The sequence below is a fragment of the Microtus oregoni genome, unplaced genomic scaffold (assembly GCF_018167655.1).
Source record: "Microtus oregoni isolate MIOR12 unplaced genomic scaffold, Mior012 000047F_ref0000412, whole genome shotgun sequence".
Taxonomy (NCBI): Eukaryota; Metazoa; Chordata; class Mammalia; order Rodentia; family Cricetidae; genus Microtus; species Microtus oregoni.
This window is the reverse complement of record NW_024543221.1, coordinates 5,178,728-5,197,938: the sequence shown is the minus strand read 5'-3', so window position 1 is coordinate 5,197,938 and position 19,211 is coordinate 5,178,728. Positions and strand designations below refer to the sequence as shown.

The 19,211-nt window shown below is 42.5% G+C and overlaps 1 protein-coding gene and 1 non-coding gene across 2 annotated transcripts; both read right to left on the bottom strand.

Annotated features, from left to right (window-relative positions):
• Nucleotides 1–396: 396 nt before the first annotated feature.
• Nucleotides 397–15,479, bottom strand: Cnih4 (cornichon family AMPA receptor auxiliary protein 4). Its single transcript, XM_041635513.1, has 5 exons — nucleotides 15,330–15,479; nucleotides 12,260–12,328; nucleotides 9,161–9,273; nucleotides 4,747–4,887; nucleotides 397–1,044 (listed from the first exon to the last, which is right to left on the bottom strand). The coding sequence occupies exons 1-5, from the start codon at nucleotides 15,396–15,398 to the stop codon at nucleotides 1,017–1,019; spliced, it is 420 nt and encodes a 139-aa protein (XP_041491447.1). The 5' UTR covers nucleotides 15,399–15,479; the 3' UTR covers nucleotides 397–1,016.
• LOC121435949 lies at nucleotides 10,080–10,236 on the bottom strand. Its single transcript, XR_005972629.1, has one exon. It is a non-coding gene; the product is annotated as a U1 spliceosomal RNA (small nuclear RNA).
• Nucleotides 15,480–19,211: the final 3,732 nt, after the last annotated feature.

The window sequence follows — 19,211 nt, the reverse complement described above, 5'->3', positions numbered from 1 at the left end:
AAAGTTAACAGTCATGTTTTCTTAAATATCAGTGCTTAAGATACCAACATTAAAGTGCAAATAGGACTGAGGAAGAGCTGCCAGATTCACGCCACACTGCAAGATATGATAAACAGAGTAGGAAGTTAATTGCTTCTGCCTGAGCCAGAGTTTAAAGAGGGCTTAGGTACTGCCGTGTACATGCAGTGGCTTGTACTGGGTTTCCCAATCCACACAGTGATCAGGCAGAAGAAAAGGAGGTGAGATTAATTCTGCACCAAGTGAGCACTCACAGGTTGTTTCACTAACAATGACCAACCAGTTTCCTAATTCTGAGTGGCTTCTACCAAATCACCTCTCCAAGCCCATTAAAACATATTACTAGAGATGAAATACAAATGGAACAATTATGATGTCTGAGGGTGGGGTGGGGAGGGAATCATGGAGATACAAGCTTTAAAATGAAAGCTCTTGATAAAATCTTGATTTTAAAATTTATTTTTCCTTTATATGCAGGAATTACATTGTACCTGGGCACATGCCTTATAAGGTTTCAAATACTGCAAAGAAATATATTTTAAAATGTCATTTTCTGTTAAAAGGCTTAGCTGAAAAGTCCTCAAAATCCTTAAGCCACATTAACATGAAGTTGCCACAATATAAAGAAGGGGTAATTAACTTTCTTCTTTTCTCCAGGTTTGTATTGCTCTCTGCTCTGGCTTTTCAGACTTCAAGACAACCCAGCTCATTTAGTAAGGGCTCTTTTAGGTGTGTCCTTTATCTCTTTGGCATGCAAAACTGGCACACATTCCTACCTCTACCAAACAGCCACAAAGGACACGAAACACCTTCATGGATCAGAAATCTACAAAAACTCAATTCATTTTTTGTAAATACTTTATGTGGTAAAAATACAGCAAAAATAGTTTTTTGTTCAAAGACCAAAATATCTACTGCTATGGTCATGGTTAAGTCGTCTCTGGCTCCTCGACTGTGCAGTGTAGTGTAGGCCGGCTTCAACCCCGACTTCTCCAGCTTCAGTCATTTATCAAAGCTAGAATCATACTGTGGAAAGAAGAACTGGAATTACTAACGTTTCCTTAGGACTCTCCTGGAATCCAGTCTATTCAGCCCTGCTTCCCCCAGGCTCACTCACTGCAGTCACTTAAACCTAATAGCAATACTCGGATAAAAGCTTCTAATGTTTTCACTAAAATAGTAAACAAACTGAGATAAGAGGAAGAAAGTAAAATCTAAAACCAATTTGGTATTGTCATTAAAAAATAAGTAGGGAAGCCGGGCGGTGGTGGCGCACACCTTTAATCCCAGCACTCGGGAGGCAGAGGCAGGCGGATCTCTGTGAGGTCGAGACCAGCCTGGTCTACAGAGCTAGTTCCAGGATAGGCTCCAAAGCCACAGAGAAACCCTGTCTCGAAAAAAAAATAAATAAATAAGTAGGGGCTAGAGAGACGGCTCAGCAGCTAAGAACACTCTGCTCTTCAGAGGACCCATGTCAGGTGGCTCACAACAGCTACTTGTAACTCCAGTTCCAGGGGACCCAGTGCCTCTGGCCTCCAAGGGCACCTGCACTCACATGCACTTATCCACATGCACAAGCACTCACACACACTAAAAATAACAATAAACTCTTTACAAATAAAATATGGCCGGGCACATGCCTTTAATCCCAGCTCTGAGGAGGCAGAAGAAGGCGATCTCTGAGTTAGAAGCCAGCCTTGCCTACAAAGCGAGTTCCAGGACAGTCAAGACTATACAGAGAAACCCTGTTTCTAAAAAACAATAAAAATAAAATAAAAAATAAATAAATAAATAAATAAATAAAATAAAAGCTAAGGCCAGTCAAAAACCACCACCAACAACCACACACGTTAACTCCCTATCCAGATGTCTGCCTTGTGCAGAGTCCCAGCAGTCTGCTATTAACCCAGTAGCTTCTATTCACAAGGAGCCTTGGAAGCACCTCCTTTGGGAAGCTGACCTTGTTCATGCTCCTGTGTGGTCTGGCTTGCAAGCTAGTAGTGATGAGTGAGCTGTGAGGACAGTAAGACCCAGGCTCCCCTCTTTCACTCTGTATACTACTCCAGACTGTAACTGCCAACCTCAATGCTTTCACACAGGATCTATGTGACATAAAGACAGGAAATACTCAAGAAAATCACAATGAAATATAATCCTTCCCTTCAATGACAGGGATCAATCTCACTCTTGAACAACTGATCAAGATCAATCTTGATCAACAGACCAAAACTACTGCAATGCTCGGAAATAACCTTGGTGTTACTAACAAATAGGCATATCAAACTTACTCAGTATACAGTGCAGATTAAAGGTAGTCACTAATATTTGAAAATATTTTTGAATTTACTATAGGTAATAAACTTAGGCACTTTACATGCACTTCGTTCATGCTATAATCCATTAGGTAAATTAGTAACAGCCCATTTCAGATGAAAACCCAAAGCACACAGAGGCTAAGAAGCACTTACCAAATCTCACACTAGGTAGTAGAGCCCAGATCCCACTAGGTGAGCACCTTGACCTACAAGCCAAAGGCCCATTGGGCTCCACCATTCTTTAAACATGGGAATATTTTTTTCCAAAACTTCAATTCCATTTAACAATCCCTGAATGCCTGCTACTGAAGCAGATGGGAGAGAAGCATAAAACCCCTGAAATAAAAGCTGATTAACTGGTAATACAATCACTTTTGAACAAAAGCATCCATTCCAACCTTTTCAACTATGAATGACATTCAGAGGTAAAGCAACAACGACGTGGCTAAAAATGACAAGCTTTTAAGCTAACAAGGGGAAAGGAAGGGTAGAAAAGGGGAGAGCACTCTGGACAAGAGTCACACAGGCTCTAAAGAATTGCGTCTTAAGCCGGGCAGTGGTGGCGCACGCCTTTAATCCCAGCACTCGGGAGGCAGAGGCAGGCGGATCTCTGTGAGTTCGAGACCAGCCTGGTCTACAGAGCTAGTTCCAGGACAGGCTCCAAAACCACAGAGAAACCCTGACTCGAAAAACCAAAAAAAAAAAAAAAAAAGAATTGCGTCTTAACCCTGCCCCAAAATACTACTTCCACTTTTTTGTTTTCTCATTTGTTTGTTTTTCTTTTTCTTTTCTTTTTGTCTTTTCTTTTTCTTTTCTTTTTTTTGGTTTTTCGAGACAGGGTTTCTCCGTAGCTTTTGGTTCCTGTCCTGGAACTAGCTCTTGTAGACCAGGCTGGCCTCGAACTCACAGAGATCCGCCTGCCTCTGCCTCCCGAGTGCTGGGATTAAAGGCGTGCGCCACCACCGCTCGGCCCTGTTTTTCTTTTCAGTTCAGGGTTTCTCTGTGTAACAGCCCTGGCTGTTCTGGAACTTGATGTGAGGACGAATTCATAGACATCACCTTCCTCTGCCTCCCGAGTGCTGGGATTAGAGTTGTGAGCCGCCACTGCCCTTGTTTTCTTGTTTTTGAAATAGTACCTTGCTATAACTTACTAAGTAGTCCTGGATGGTCCTGAATTTGTGATTCTGCTGTCTCAGCCTCTCAAAGGCAAGGATTATAGATGTGCAACACTATTCCTGGCTAAAATAATGGTTTTTAAAAACCAGTATCTTGGAGCTGGAGACATGGTTCAGTGCTTAAGAGCACTTCTTGCTCTTGCAGAGAACCCAGTTTCAGTTCCCAACACCTATATGGCAGCTCCTAACTGTAACTCAAGTTCTAGGGGATCTGAAGCCTTCTTCTGAGCTCTAGAGCACCAGGCACAAATGTGCTACTCAAGCATAAAAGCAGGCAAAACACCACACACATAAAACTACAATAACTGAAAACCAAAACCAAACTATTATCTTCCCAGAAATAGAGGTTCACACCTATAATACCAGCACTGCAGAGATGAGATAAGAGGATTGCCTTAAGTTCTAGGCCTGACTGGACCACATAGTGAGTTCTGGGATAGCCAGGGTTACATAGCAAGATCCGATCTTAACCAAAACAAAACAAACAAAAACCTACAAACAAACACTTTAAAATGTTTTACTTAATGAGTTTTTTTTTTTTTTGACTGCATCTATGTCTGTGCACCATGTGCATGCCTGGTACCCACAGAGGTGAAACCAAAGCCAGAGATGGAGATAAGCCACCATGGGGCTGCTGGGACTCGAACCTGGATCCTCTGAAAGAGCCAGTGCTCTTAACCACTGAGCCATCTCTCCAACTCCCTTTTTCTATTATTCCCCTCCCCCCCCCTTTTTGTTGAGAGAGGATCGTACCATGTTGTCCTGGCTGGCCTGAACTCACTATGTAGGCCAACTCAGAGATCTGCCTGCCTTTGCCTTCTGAGTGCTGAAGTTAAAAGCATATAACACCATGCTAATACTATGCCTGGCAGAACAAGAGTTTCTAATCATTAGGAACACACACACACACACACACACACACACACACTTCCATAGCTTTTTGTAATGAAACAGTGAAAACTCTTAGCTAGATTCTAAGACAGAAGATGAATAGCAATGGCAGTTTTAGAACCTGTTAATAGCCTCAACAGTGAAGGAATAGCTTAGGTATTATAGAAACCTCTTTTAGGTTAGATAGAACACTAAATTAATGACATACATAAAAAAATCTCCACAGACACAATAAATTCACATAATCCCCCCAAAGTTTTACAATGCCAGTACAAAATCTTACAGTACAGTAATACCTCATGAACCAAACAGCATCCAGTATGCTGTAAAAAGGACTCTAAACTTACCTGTAGAGATACATGAAGAAACAGAGCAGGTAGAAACCAAGCTTGATCATGGCTTCTTTCATGTGTGACTTTAACTGCCCCCGATTGTGTATTTCTGTTGGATCAAACACTCCCATATTACCACTTGGCACCATAATGAACCTGATAAAAGATACATACATTAGAAGGAAATTAAATCTCAGCGTGAATACTGAAAAACAGTAATCAACCTGCAAATGTAGACCAGTCCTTGCAGCCTTAAATTCAAACAAAATAGAGCAGTACAATGACATCTTGGGCTACCATTTGGTTTTCCTTTTTTTATCTAATTTTCTACCCACTAAAACAAATGTAGTAATAATATCTAGTAAATTCTGAGAACTTTTAACACATCGTCTGTCTCTCTTTAGCTCTTTCTCATTAGATATAAGTTAAAAGAGGTTCCAAAACCAAATTAATGTTTTAAAGTTCTCAGAAGCTTCTTAGGGTTTTTTTGTGTTTGTGTGTGTAATGTACATGTGGAGGCCAAAGGTTGATATCAGGTGCTTTCTTCAATTGCTCTCCACATTCTGTATCAAAGTAGGGTTTCTTTTTTTATATATATATATTTATTTATTATGTATACAATATTCTTTCTGCATGCATGCCTGAAGGCTTGAAGAGGGCACCAGACCTCATTACAGATGGTTGTGAGCCACCATGTGGTTGCTAGGAATTGAACTCAGGACCTCTGGAAGAGCAGGTAATGCTCTTAACAGCTAAGCCATCTCTCCAGCCCAAAGTAGGGTTTCTTGCCTGAACCTAGAACTCTCTAATTCAGCGGTTAGATAGCCAGCTTGTTCCAGGGATCACGTGCCTCCATCTGAGAGTCAGGATTACAGGCAGGCCCAGGCCAACATGCCCACCTGTTATTCATTTGAGTGCTGGGATCTCAATTTCAGCCGTCATGCTTGCATTTTGACCACAGAGTCATCTCCCTAGCCCCTGTTTTACAGACAGGGTCCCCACTCTGTTGCTCAAACTGGCCTCTAACTCACTATACAATCAGTCTAGCTTTGAACCCGAGGATTATTCTTTCCCAGCTTCTTGAGTGCCGAGATTCCAGGTATGTATCACACCTGGCTCTCAGAAACTTGTTACGTAAACTGAGAAGGAAAACTATGCGAGAGCAGACGCTTATGCCTACACTTCATCCAGACCGTGCCACGTGTACAACACACGTCTGAACCCAGCCCCATAAACAGCCTCCTCCTGCTTGCACGTCCAGGCTTCTTGATTCTGTTGGTCTTGCCACATACAGTTTCTCAATGTCATTTCTGTGAAATGTAAAAGCCTCTCTGAGCTTCACAAGATTTAAACTCTCCCCTAAATCCTACTGGCCTAACCATACCTGAATAAATACCTACAAAAAGCTTCCAAAAGATTACAATTTAGAATTCCATTACCTAGTTCCTTGGTGATCCTTAAGGTTTTTTCCAACCCCAGTTCTTGCTCTCTCATCTTATACAGCCAGCATACTGAATTCCTGTCTTTTGTTACCCTTTATAAGATATCGCTTTTTCATTCCCACTAATACAACCCTTTTCCAACAAAATGTTCTCTTCTCCGTTCTTTGAACTGAATTCTCAGTATCCTGGCCCTTCTCTACTCTATACTCGTGAAACTTCTCTATTCAATACATACTGCTTATGAAAAGTCTCCCTCAAGTTACTTAAAAACATAAAATGTGGGGTGCACATGTGACTCAGTGGAACAGCTTTTTCCCATCATACACAAAATCCTGAGTTTAGCTGGTTGTGGTGGGCATACCTTCAATCCCAGATTGGGGGAAAAAGAGTGCTTATACAAGCTACAAATAAACTTTGACATGTTAAGAGGCCAGTCAGAAAAGACTGTGCACTCCTCTTTATATGTGTCTTTCCAGAATCTGTGAATGTAGCAGTCAAGTAGATAGGACTGTGGATGAAATTCGGTTGGCAGAGTGCTTGCCTAGGTTGCACAAAGCTCTGGGTTTGGTCCCCAGCACTAGTACATGCCTGATATCTCACCACTTGGGAGGTAGAGGTGAGAGAGATTCAAGGACATCCCTCATCTACTGTGCAGCTAGTTTTATGTCAACATGATTGTCTCAGGATTGCTAGTGCTGATGAAACACCATAACCAAAAGCAACTTGGAGGGGCTGGAGAAATGGCTCAGTGGTTAAGAGCACTGGCTGCTCTTCCGGAGGTCCTGAGTTCAATTCCCAGCAACCACATGGTGGCTCACAACCATCTGTAATGAGATCTGGCACCCTCTTCATGCAGGCAGAATGTTGTATACATAATAAATAAATAAAATCTTTAAAAAAAAAAAACAAAAGCAACTTGGAGAAGAAAAGAGTTTATTTGGCTTATACTTCCATATCACAGTTCATCAATGAAGTGAGTCAGGGAAGGAACTCAAGCTGAGCAGGAACCTGGAGGCAGAAGCTGATGCAGAGGCCATGAAGGAGTGCCACTTTCTGGCTTGCTCAACTTGCTTTCTTATAGAACTCAGGACCACCAGTCCAGCGGTGTACCCATCCACAATGGACCCTCCCCCACAAATCACTAATTTTAAAAGATGGCCCACAGGCTTGCCTGCCTTTGGCCTGATCTTACGAAGACATTTTTCCCCCTCTGAGACAGGGTTTCTCTGTGTAGTCCTGGATGTCTGGAACTAACTCTGTAGACAAGGCTGGCCTCAAACTCACAGAGATCTGCCTGCTTCTGTCTCCAGAGTGCTGGGATTAAAGGTGTGTGTCCCAATTACCTGGCTGACGAATTTTTTTCAGTTGAGGTTCTGTCCTCTCAGATGACTTTAGCTCGTGTCAAGTTAGCATAAAACTAGATGGTACACTGATACAAGATAGTCATTTCGGAAGAAGGAACGTCAATTGAGAATTGGCCCCACCAGATTGGCCTGTGGTGCATTTTCTTGACTAATGATGAGGTGGGAGGCTGGTCCAGGGAAAGCAAGCCAGTAGACAGCACTCCTCCCTGACTTCTCCATTAGTTCCTGCCTCAGCTATGGAAAAGTTGGCCAGTCTTTGTAATTCTTTTCTATATTATTTAATCTGTACTGCAAAAACAAACAAAAACCTCAAGATAAACAAACAAAAAAATCCCAAACACAAATTGTGTACTTTGCAGGTACTAAAATGCAATTTTCTTTATTTCCAGTATTATAAAGACAAATAAAAGGCCTTGTTTTCTCAAGCCTTCGACTATTCTTAGAAGAAAAGGATTTGAGACAGGGTTTCTCTGTGTAACCCTGGTTGTCCTAGAACTCACTCTGTAGACCAGATTGGCCTCAAACTCAGAGATAACCCGCCTCTGCCTCCCAAATGCTGGGATTAAAGGCGTGTGCTACACCACTCAACTAGACTGCTGTGGAAATATACAGCAGTGACAACTGTGTTTAACAAGTCAACTCACTTAGGGAACCCCACTTGGCAAACTGTAGGGTTGTTGACAGTGGATAACTAGTTGTTCCTGTCCGTGGTTTTCTTGGGTACCACTGCTCTGCCTCCCTAATAAGAACAGTTGTGGGGTTCTTTCCACAGCCCTTTGGTGGTGTGTTTTATATTTATTGGGCACACATAGCTATGAATGGTCAGGAAGATAATCCTGATGAATAGAAATAATACTAGGATACTTTACATTACTCACACTGACAAAGGATTCTCAGTCACAAAGACAGTCTTTTACATAGACAAGCTAACTTTAGAGCAGATTCAAAGCAGGCTGGTTGACCCTAGAGACATATACACAAGGTCATTTTTCCATGAGTAAAAGATATGCAGTCATGTGATAGAGATATTGTAACTGAATACTGAAATACATAACCGAGCAGAAGAGAGATGTATGCATGTAAGAGAGATTATCAACAGATTAAGTAAAAGAGATTAGCTACCATCAGGAAAGTGTGTGTTTGTTCCTTTTTTCTTAGGTTACCAGCAGAAAGCATGTTTCCTTATTTACCCCCAGATAGAAAAATCTAGCCCATGCCGCCTTGGTGGATTTTCCCACATACCCTGGTGCTAACTGGGAACTGCCCCCCAAAGTTAGCAACAGATTGCTCTTAAACACGTGACTGAGTCATGCAAACTACTATCTGTCCAATATACCAGATTAAACAATGATTTATTCTGATTTCATAAGTACTTTGTTGTTCTTTATTTTATTCACTGGGATATTTTGTGGGGGAAATGCTCTTAATTATTTTCTTTTATCTAGGATTTCATGTAGTCTAGGATGTCTTCAAACTCACTAAATGGCAAAGCTAGACTCCAAACTCCTGATCCTCCTAATTCTACTTCCCAAATGTTGGATTACTACCAGACACGCACCACCAGGCCCAGCTGTTAGTTTCTTAAGAACTACTGTCACAAAATGGTAAACAAACTATACTTACCTATATATATTCCAAATGGCAACAGGTAAGTTGAGAAGGAAGATGAACCAGTGCCATGAAACCAGCATGAGCACAGTGACAAGGGCGTGGCCAATCACCTCTGGCATCACCCACTGCGAGTGAAGAACAAGGCATTACACCTCTGACCCACCTTTCCTGTCTGAACATGACACGGAGGCTAAACTGATGAACGTGCAGAGAATTTTTACATTAGACTCAGAAACCCCAGACAGGGCTATAACTTCCTACCCTAGGCAAATACGTCAGTTAACAGCTTTAAAATGAAATCTTTACGTCTCAGTTCTATTTCACCCTAAGCAAAGTCTCAGCCTCGTCCATAAGCCAGTCTGAACACCTCAGGAAGAAGCAGAGTAATACTCACCTTCTATTCCAGCATCTATGCCAATATGCTAACGTCTCCTGCTCTAAATTAGTGTGGTTCATATCCATATACATGCCTTTTCAGTTAGAATGTTCATCTTCAAATATTTCCCCATTCCTCACCCCCACCCTGCAGAAAAATTCCTCATCTCCATTTTCCCAAGGAAGCAAATGCCATTCAGAAAGATAACATTAAAATAATTAGCAGGTGTAATGATAAGTGCCTGTGATCCCAGCACTAGGAAGGCAGGGGAAATCACTGCAAATTCTGGGCCAGCCAGGGCTACCTAGTGAGGTGCTTCCTCCAAAACAAGAACAGAAGTTTTAAATAGGAGGTTGGTGAGATGGTTCAATGGTTAGTGCGCTGGCCGCTCTTAGAGGGCCTGAGTCTGTTTCCTAGCAGCCATAGGGAATGCCCACAGCTGCCTTTAACTCTGAAGGGACGCCTCTTCTGGCCTCCTCTGGCACCTGCACACATGTGGCATGGACTCACACAGACACATAAATAAAAACATAATTTTTTTTTTTTAAATCAGGGGAGAGGGCGAACGTGTTCCTTCACTACCACAAATTATGCAGTCGAATTTCCTACATTTGGAGAAATCTCAGGGGTCAGCACAACCAGAGTGCAATGGATAAGCCTTGCCCTGGAATACCACCTTCATGATCATGGTATCTCCCCTGGCAGGTTGTATATAAACCTTTTTTTAAATTATTAAAAAAAAAAAACTAGGGCTGGAGAGATGGCACAGTGACTAAGAGTTCATCCTTACCAGCAGGTGGCCGGTACTCACATCAGGTAGATCACAACCCCATATAACTCAAACCCCAGTGGGAACTGACATCTCTAGCCTCAGCAGGCACCTGTACTCCACTACCACATACGGACATACACATAAACATAACTAAAAATAAAAGGGTATTAACTTGAATAGCAATGGATGACAGAAGATTACTAAGCAATGTCTTTAAAAGTCAGAAAGAAAAAATCTTGCCACACTATAACCCCGTACTCAGATAGAGAATGAAGGATTTAAGTAAGATATGTTCAAACATTTCAGAACTCCAATTCCTACATGTTGGCTGTACCTCAAGAAGCTACTCCCCCAAAATGAAGTTGTAGCCAAGAAGGAAGACACAAGATTCAAGAATCAGGGGCTCGCCGGGCGGTGGTGGCGCACGCCTTTAATCCCAGCACTTGGGAGGCAGAGGCAGGCGGATCTCTGTGAGTTCGAGGCCAGCCTGGTCTACAAGAGCTAGTTCCAGGACAGGAACCAAAAGCTACGGAGAAACCCTGTCTCGAAAAATAAAAAAAAAAAAAAAATAAAAAAAAAAAAAAAAAGAATCAGGGGCTCCACAACCAAATGAGAACTATGAAACAGCCTCAGAACAGCCAATTAGAGGGCAGAATGACATGCTGGCCTGAAAAAGAAATGGTTCAGGGCGGGGCAGGGAGGGGGGAATAGGGGACTGGTACATTCTTTTAATCTTTTACTAATTCATTTTGGGGGAAAGAAAGTAGAAGGGGTTTTGCTATGAAGCCCAGGATGGCCTCAAAATCATGACAGAATTCTGGCCTCAGCCTCTTAAATACTGCCATTACAGGTACTGACTACCACAACCAGCATGATACCGTGTAGAAAATAGTATCAAAGGGCGGTAAACAGAAAACTAAGTAAATAAGAAATGTGACAATTATTCCCCCCTACACACACACACACACACACACACACACACCTTTTTTCTCTTTTTTTCCCTTTGTTCGTCTGTTTGTTTTTGAGACAGGGTTTCTCTGTGTAGCCCTGGCTATCCTGAATACACTCTGCAACCCAGGTTGACCTCAAACTCTGCCTGCCTCTGCCTGCTGAGTGCTGGGATTAAAGATGTGCACCACTACAGGGGTGGGAGGTGGGAGTCTAAGGGACATATTATCACTGTCTACTCTGAGACTCAGCAATGAAGACTTATATTTTTACAAGAGTAGATCGTAATGACACAAATACTGAAACATCAACTTACTCCGAAAAGAAAAAAAGATGGTACAACACGCCAGGTATGGCACAACAGCAATAAAAATGAGGACGCAGGTGTTTCCAGTTAGGGACTAACTAACAACCAACTCCTTTGAACCTTGTTTTTTCAGTAGACTTAAGATACGAAGTAACAATGGTACCGTTTTTTAAGTCAAGCAAAAAGTGCCCCTCAATATATTTTTACATGAATTTTTATCCAGAAAGCTTCTTTGTCCAGCTCGTAAAATGGATCAGGGACAAATGGTTTTCCCCTATCTAGATAAACTCCCCACTTAGAGGACTTATGTCAATATAAAGTTATTATATTAAATATGAAATGGCCTTAAAACAAACTAACTAACCAAGTCCATTTTTCCCTACAAACCACACAAGAAAGATCTTTCACTCAACAAAAGGCAGACTGAACATTTGTTCCATGAGTGGGAGGTGGCAGTATGAGCAAAGAAAGCAGAACAATCAGCCTCATGTAGACAAGAAGACCAGAAACATGTATAGTAAGAAACAATATTTAAAATCAGATCTAGCATAATTTCATGATCTAAAATACTGTAAAACACAGCAGTTCTAGCTACAACATTACAATGAATAGCTAGGAATCTAAAAGAAAAAAAATGCAAATTCTGATGATCTATAAAACTTAATAATGAAAAGAATTGACTTCAACCAAAAATAAGCAATGTCTTACCTTGTTTAATTTTGAGCAACATGATCTAGCATTAATGTAATCACATTCTAAATCAGACAATGTTATGATCTGATGGTTAAGATAAGGAATTATATACATAATTCTTGTGTTTGTACAGTCTATGTATGTGCACATGTATGCACCAGAGGTTGGTGCTGGCAATCTTCTACTTCTTTCCACCTTCGTTTTATTCTCTGTCTAAACCTGAAACTTGTTGTTTGACTAGACTGGCCAATAAGCCCCTGGGACCTTTCTGCTTCCACTTTCCCCAGTGCTGGGGAGCAGAACTAGGTCCTTTCACAACAGCACACAGACTTCCTGTTTAACAACCAAGCATTATATATGTTTCAGAAAGCAATTCCAGCACTCAGGAGACTAGTGGATTAGAAGTTCAAGGCCACCCTCACCTACATAGTGAATTTGGATATCAAGGGCATTACAGGATACAATTAACACTCTCTCAAAAAAAAAAAAAGGTAAAATTTAGTAAAAAGTAAAATGTTCTCAACCAAGTATCACCTCTTCATCACTTTCCCCACAAATTCATAACCAGACAATGCCAATACCACAATTAACACTATAGTTCAAATTCAGAAGAACCTCTTCCCAATAGGTTTATCTCCCAAACTCTCCTAGCTTGAATTTACTCTGCAGATTCAGCTTCCTAATAAACTGTTGTGTTTTGAGCTTCTAAAGTAACAGAATAGCATGTGTTTATCATATATAAATGTTTCAAACAATATATACATTGTAGAATGATACAACCTAGCCAGGCAGGATGCATTATCTCACATGGTTACTTCTGTGGTAAAAAGCATGCAACTTTCAGTCTTCCAATTTTTCACAAACAGGATACATTGTTAACTGTGGTCACCATATGAATGTATTTCCCCTACTCTCTTGGTCCAGCACCTTATCTGTTCTATGGAGGTGCTCCACCATTGAGCCACACCCCCAGATCAACAAGAGATCGCTGGAACTTATTTCTAGCAGAAATTGTGTATCCTTGACCTAAAGTACTTCCTTAAGTCAAAAGTTTGCAGTGACTCACTACTGCCCTCCTCATTTATCTGATCTAACTTCCTTCCCTACCTGATTTCTTGCTACAGCCTAAAGCAACCATGAACTCCTGGTGCTCTATAACCATCACCCAGAAATGAACATGCCTGCCCTGCACCTTGCTCTGGCCAGTGACTGTAAATATCTGTCCCCCTTTACCTGCAGGTTTCTTGACTACTCAAACTCCCCACACTCCTATAGTCTCCATGAAGTCTATTCTGACCGTTCTCCAACTATTCTCTGTCACACTATTACTGCAACTAACTATCCTACAACACAGTAGTAATGTGTTTTCACCAAAATGCACCCTGAATGTGTAACCAATAAACATTCCAGTTAACATATACATACATACATGATCTGGTATAGACCAAGACTGTTTTAGATGATCAAATCTAGTTTTCCAAACTGCAACAATAATAATAATAATAATAATAATAAGCATTTCAGCCGGGCGGTGGTGGCTCACGCCTTTAATGCCAGCACTTGGGAGGCAGAGGCAGGTGGATCTCTGTGAGTTCAAGGCCAGCCTCCTGGTCTACAAGAGCTAGTTCCAGGACAGGCTCCAAAGCTACAGAGAGACCCTGTCTCAAAAAACCAAAAAAAAAAAAAAAAAAAAAAAAAAAAAAAAGCATTTCAGATTGTCCAACAACTCTGGTTCCTTTTATCACAAGCTAAGCAATGGTCATCAGAACTTCAGCAAGAGATGTTTGCCCTTTTAGTCAGTTCCTCAAAGGTAATAAAACACAGGGCTCTTTTTATTAGAAATCATCAAAGTAAAAACTGATGCTAAATAACTGCAATAGGGCAGACACTGCTGGGTGTTTAACACAAGTTCTCATTGTGTGTATCTAGGAAACAAACATCTCCAATCCTAAAGAAGCGGGTAAGAGACAGTGAAGAGCAATGATTTCTAATTCCAAATTTTGCCCCTTCCTATTAAAACAAACTGTCAGTTCACAACAAACTGGAAAATATACTCTGTGCTGCTATCCTAAAGTTGCATAAGGCTAAAAAAGAGGTTAAATTTGATCAGAAAAAGGGACGTGATTTTGAAGGAAAAAGGGTAACATGCAAAAATCCTAGTGCACTTTTCTAATCACAATTAATTACTTAAAACTGGACTGTGGGCTGGGCAGTGGTGGTGCACGCCTTTAATCCCAGCACTTGGAAGGCAGAGGCAGGAGGATCTCTGCGAGTTCGAGGCCAGACTGGTCCACAGAACTAGTTCCAAGACAGGCTCCAAAGAAACCCTATCTCGAGAAAAAAAAAAAAACTGTACTGTGTATTACACTACAGCACTACAACACTGTGCTACAAGCACTATGATCCCCGAAGACCTGGAAGAGATGTAGCCACACAGCTACTACAGTGCTAGGTTGCTGAACATAATTTGCCGGTCCGGAAAATATTGTTTGAAACCTTCACAGAAAGTACTATAGAAAATACTGACTTTTAACACGAGCAAGCCTTTTCTTTTGTTTGTTTTTGTTTCAAAACGGGGGACTAAGTCAAATATAGTTACTTAATTTACAGATCTCACACTACCGAGGACAACCAGAAACACTTTGTGGATGCTTCTGAAGAAACTCCTTTTTAAAAACTCTCTAAAGGGCGGCACGTGAAGGAAGCACATCGCCGGTTCTTGGAATGAGTCATCTCCTGGGTGTGGGGAGTCCCCAGAAGCACAGACACCCGAGAGGACAAAGGGGCAAGGGTGCTACCGGGGACGAGAGAAGGCGGCAAAACCTTCCGCCCGCCAGCACCGGCCCCGGGATGCCTCGATCTCCCGGGGGGCACCTGCGGGCGAGAGCAGACGGAGGGGCGGCTGAAGGAAGCTGGCTTAGGCCGGCTAAAGACCGAGCTCGGCTCCTCCGCTCGCGACCCGGGCCCGCGCCGCCGCCCCCTCACCCCACACCTGCCAGCGCCCGCCCGGCCCGCCCTCCGCCCATTGCCCCGGCGGCAGCCCTGGGGATGAGCGACAGCCCTAGCCCGTCTCAAGCAAGGATACGAAGTAGACAGAGAGGAAGATAAGCGCGCAACAGTCGAGGAGCGAGAAGAGGAACACCACCGCCTCCATCCTCCGCCGCCGCTCCTCCCGTCAAACCAGCTTCGGGCCGCGCCGCCGGGACAGGCGGCATGCCGGGAGTTGTGGTCCAGGAAAGGCTCCTCCCGGCGCGATGCATGATGGGAAATGCAGTTCGCTATTCTCCTCTCCCCCCCCCCCCCCCCCCCAATTCCCCGCCGAGGGGAAGGGGAGGCTGGCCACAACCTTAGTGAAAAGCTACTGACACCGAGCTGGTAACCCGCGGACACTAATAAGGAGTTACTCACCGTGTGTGAAATTTGTGTTTCTTTTACTTTCCATCCATCCACCATTGTTGGTTTCGGGAGGAATGGGCTTTTTTTTTCTTCCCCCGGTGGTACGGGCTCACCCTGTAGCCCAGGCTGACCTCTAATTTGGGTTTACAGGCATGAGCCTCCACACAGGGCCGCTTTAGTGTCTGCTCGCTACTCACCTGCATCCTACAACGTCTCATCTCAAATACAAATCCAGTCTTACCACTGCTGGCTTCAGTCCCTGACCTGTTGTTCCCCCAGAGCCTGCCCAGCTGCTTGCCTATTCTCGGTTACAACAAGCTTTTTCATCTCTGAATCTTAAAATCTTCACAAGGATCCGGGGTTTTACTCAACTGTTCATTCTCTTAGCAAATAGTTCTGACGACACCCCTACTGTAGACCGAGAGCTGTCTTACACTTCAAGTGCAGAAATGAACGGAACAAACAAGTGCTCTGGGGGGTAATAAGGCAAAAAGGTAGCAATTAAATACTGAAAAAGTACTTCAGTGGGTGACAAGCCTTTAGAAGCCAATTACGCATCCATTTATTTAACTTGTGTTTTATGAACAGTCTACGAGGCACTGCACTGCTCTAGGCCTCAGAGGTACAAGGAACAGAGACTGAGTGTGCCACCAAGACTGCAGCTTGCATGGGAAGGGTGGGGGAGACAGAAGGTAAACAGTATAGATTGAAAGCACTTCTAAGCACTGTGAAGGGCATGAGGAAACACCTGAACACCAGCCGAGACCAGGCTGAGGAACTCACACAGCACTGAAAACAATAGCATTGGGAGATTTGCAAGGGATCAAAAAAGTTTAAGAAATTGAGTTTTAAGAAATCAAAGGAAGCCGGGCAGTGGTGGTGCACGCTTTTAATCCCAGCACTCTGGAGGTATGGCCTGGTTTACAAGAGCTAGTTCCAGGACAAGCTCAAAGCTACAGAGAAACCCTGTCTCAAAAACAAACAAACAAACAAACAAACAAAAGCAGGACAAGGTCACATGCACCTTGAAAACTTTTTTTGTGTGTGTGTGTGGGGGGGGGGGGCGATTAGCTTTCTGTAATTTTTTTTACATTTCTTAATTTAGTGTATTTATGACTCGGGAGGTGCACACGTGGAGGCCAGAACTACTAACACCTGTAGGAGTTAGTTCTCTCCCTCTCCCACGTAGATTCTAGGGACAGAGCTCGCACTGTCAGGCTTGGCTGCAAGCCCCTTTGCTTTCTGAGCCATCTTCTCAGCAACTTAACTTTTACCTGAAAAACCACCCAAGAGCTTTAAGAGAAGTACCTTGATCAGATTTCCTTTAAAAATATATTGTTATGGCCATTTGGTGTATTAAATGTGCGAAAAAGCAGAGCAAGTTTATCAGTAAGAAGGTGACTTAAGAGAGAAGCTTGATAAGAGCATTATAAGGAAGCCAAAACAAACTGGATTTGCCTCACAATGTCGCAAATCCATAGACTCATTAAGGGTTCATAGGTCAAAGCTACAAGTACAGTTAAGATTTCTGTACCAGATTATCACTATGCTCCCACTGTACCTTGCCCATGCCTCTATCAAATCAGCTCTCTAACGTGTGTGTTAGTGTCTGCGAGGCACTGTTCTAGGCCTTAGAGATGCACGGAACAGAAATGGAAGGTGCTCACAAGACTGTACCTTGCATGGGAAGTGTTGGGGGAGACAGAAGGTAAACAGTGTAGATTTAATGCACTTCTAAGCACTGTATGAAGGGCATGAGTATACACCTGAACGCCAGCAGAGACCAGGCTGAGGAACTCACACAGCATTGAAAATAGCATTGGAGATTTGCAAGGGATGGAAAAAGTTTAAGAAATTGAGTAATTGAGTTTAATCAAAGGAGGCCAGGCAGTCCTGGCGCACGCCTTTAATCCCAGCATTCAGAAGGCAGAGGCAGGTGGATCTCTGTGAGTTTGAGGCCAGCCTGGCTGGTCTATGCAGTGAGTTGTAGGGCAGTCACTACACAGAGAAACCCTGTCTTGAAAAACCAAAAAAGAAAAAAAGAATCAAAATGGGCGGGGCCTGGAGGACCTGGGTTCCATTCCCAGCATGGAGGCTCACAACCATCTGTAACCCCAGTTCCAGGGGATCTGATGCCTTCCTCTTGTCTCCTCAGGCACTGCATGCATATGGTGCTCATACAGACTTGCAGGCCAATCACCCACACACTTAAAAAAACTAAAAAAATTTAAAAAATAGGTTTGGAGAAGTCAAAGGCAGTCAAATATGCATGCTTAGCCAGTCATTCCCCACAAATGATAAAAGGCAGCATATCTTGTTGGGTTTTGTACTCCTAGTACCTTCACTGTAAATAACTAGTGCTTAATAAAATAACTACAAATGAACATCAGAAGAGATTTCATTAAAAACAAACCGGGGCTGAAGAGATGGCTCAGAGCTTAAGTGTATGTGCTGTTCTTCCAGAGGACCGGGGGTTGACTGCCAGCACCTACATGGTAGCTAACAAGTATCTGTAACTAGAGTTCCAGGGGATTTGATGACTTCTGGACTCTGGGAGCACTGCAGCATGCATGGCACACAGACATACATGCAGGCTGTAGTTGGACTTTCCCTTGGGTGGCCAGTTCACAAATAACAACACAGAGACTATTATTAATTATGAAAGCATAGCCTTAGCTTAGGCTTTTTCCCAACTAGCTCTTATAACTTAACCTGTTTCTATTAATCTATGTTGTCATATGGCATGGTTACCTCTCCTCTGTACTGTATGTCTGACTTGTTCCTGGTCTCAACGGCATCTCCTGCAGGTTTGGATTCTAACCCTGAGATCCTCTTTTTCCCACCTAGTCTCTCCTGCCTAGCTATTGGTCATTCAGCTATTTATTAAACCAACCAGAAGGTGCCTTAGGCAGAGACACATCTTCACAATGCAAACAAATATTCCACAACGTTTCCCACTTTTTGTCTAATCAAAAAAGAAAGATTTTAACTCTAACATAGGAAACTACATGCAATAAGAACAAGTATCAGGTAAAAACTATATTCACAATGTCCAGTCCATTTGTATTTGGCAAATTCAGAGAAAATACTTTAATTTATTTTTTCTTGGTGAGTCCAAAGTTTTATACCCAATTTAGTTTCTATCATAACTAAAGAAAACTGTAACTATAGTGTTGTGGTATATTGTACACTGTGAAGATGTATCTTTGCCAAGGCACCTTCTGATTGGTTTAATAAAGAGCTGATTGGTCAACAGCAAAGCAAGAGAAAATAGGCATGACTTCCGGGCAAAGAGAGGAACTTGGGATGAATCTAGGTTCACAGAAGAGATGTCAGCAAGATTAAAAAAAAGTCAGACATGTTACAGAGGACAGGTAACTGAGTCATATGGCAAAACATAGATTTTAAAAAAAGGTAATTTAAGTTAAAAGAGCTAGTTGGGGAAAAGCCTAAGCTAAGGCCAAGTCTTAATAATTAATAATAAACCAGGCTGTAGTGGTATACACCTTTAATCCCAGCATTCTGGGAGCAGAGGCGGGTAGATCTCTGTGAGTTCAAGGCCAGTCTGGTC

Excerpts from the sequence above, each read along its gene's own strand:
- Cnih4 (XM_041635513.1), bottom strand. The coding sequence starts at position 15,398 with ATGGAGGCGGTGGTGTTCCTCTTCTCGCTCCTCGACTGTTGCGCGCTT. Across the intron at positions 9,274-12,259 it reads GTTGCTCAAAATTAAACAAG|TGGGTGATGCCAGAGGTGAT; the intron begins GTAAGACATTGC and ends CTTCACTCGCAG. Across the intron at positions 1,045-4,746 it reads TTCTTCATGTATCTCTACAG|TATGATTCTAGCTTTGATAA; the intron begins GTAAGTTTAGAG and ends TTCTTTCCACAG.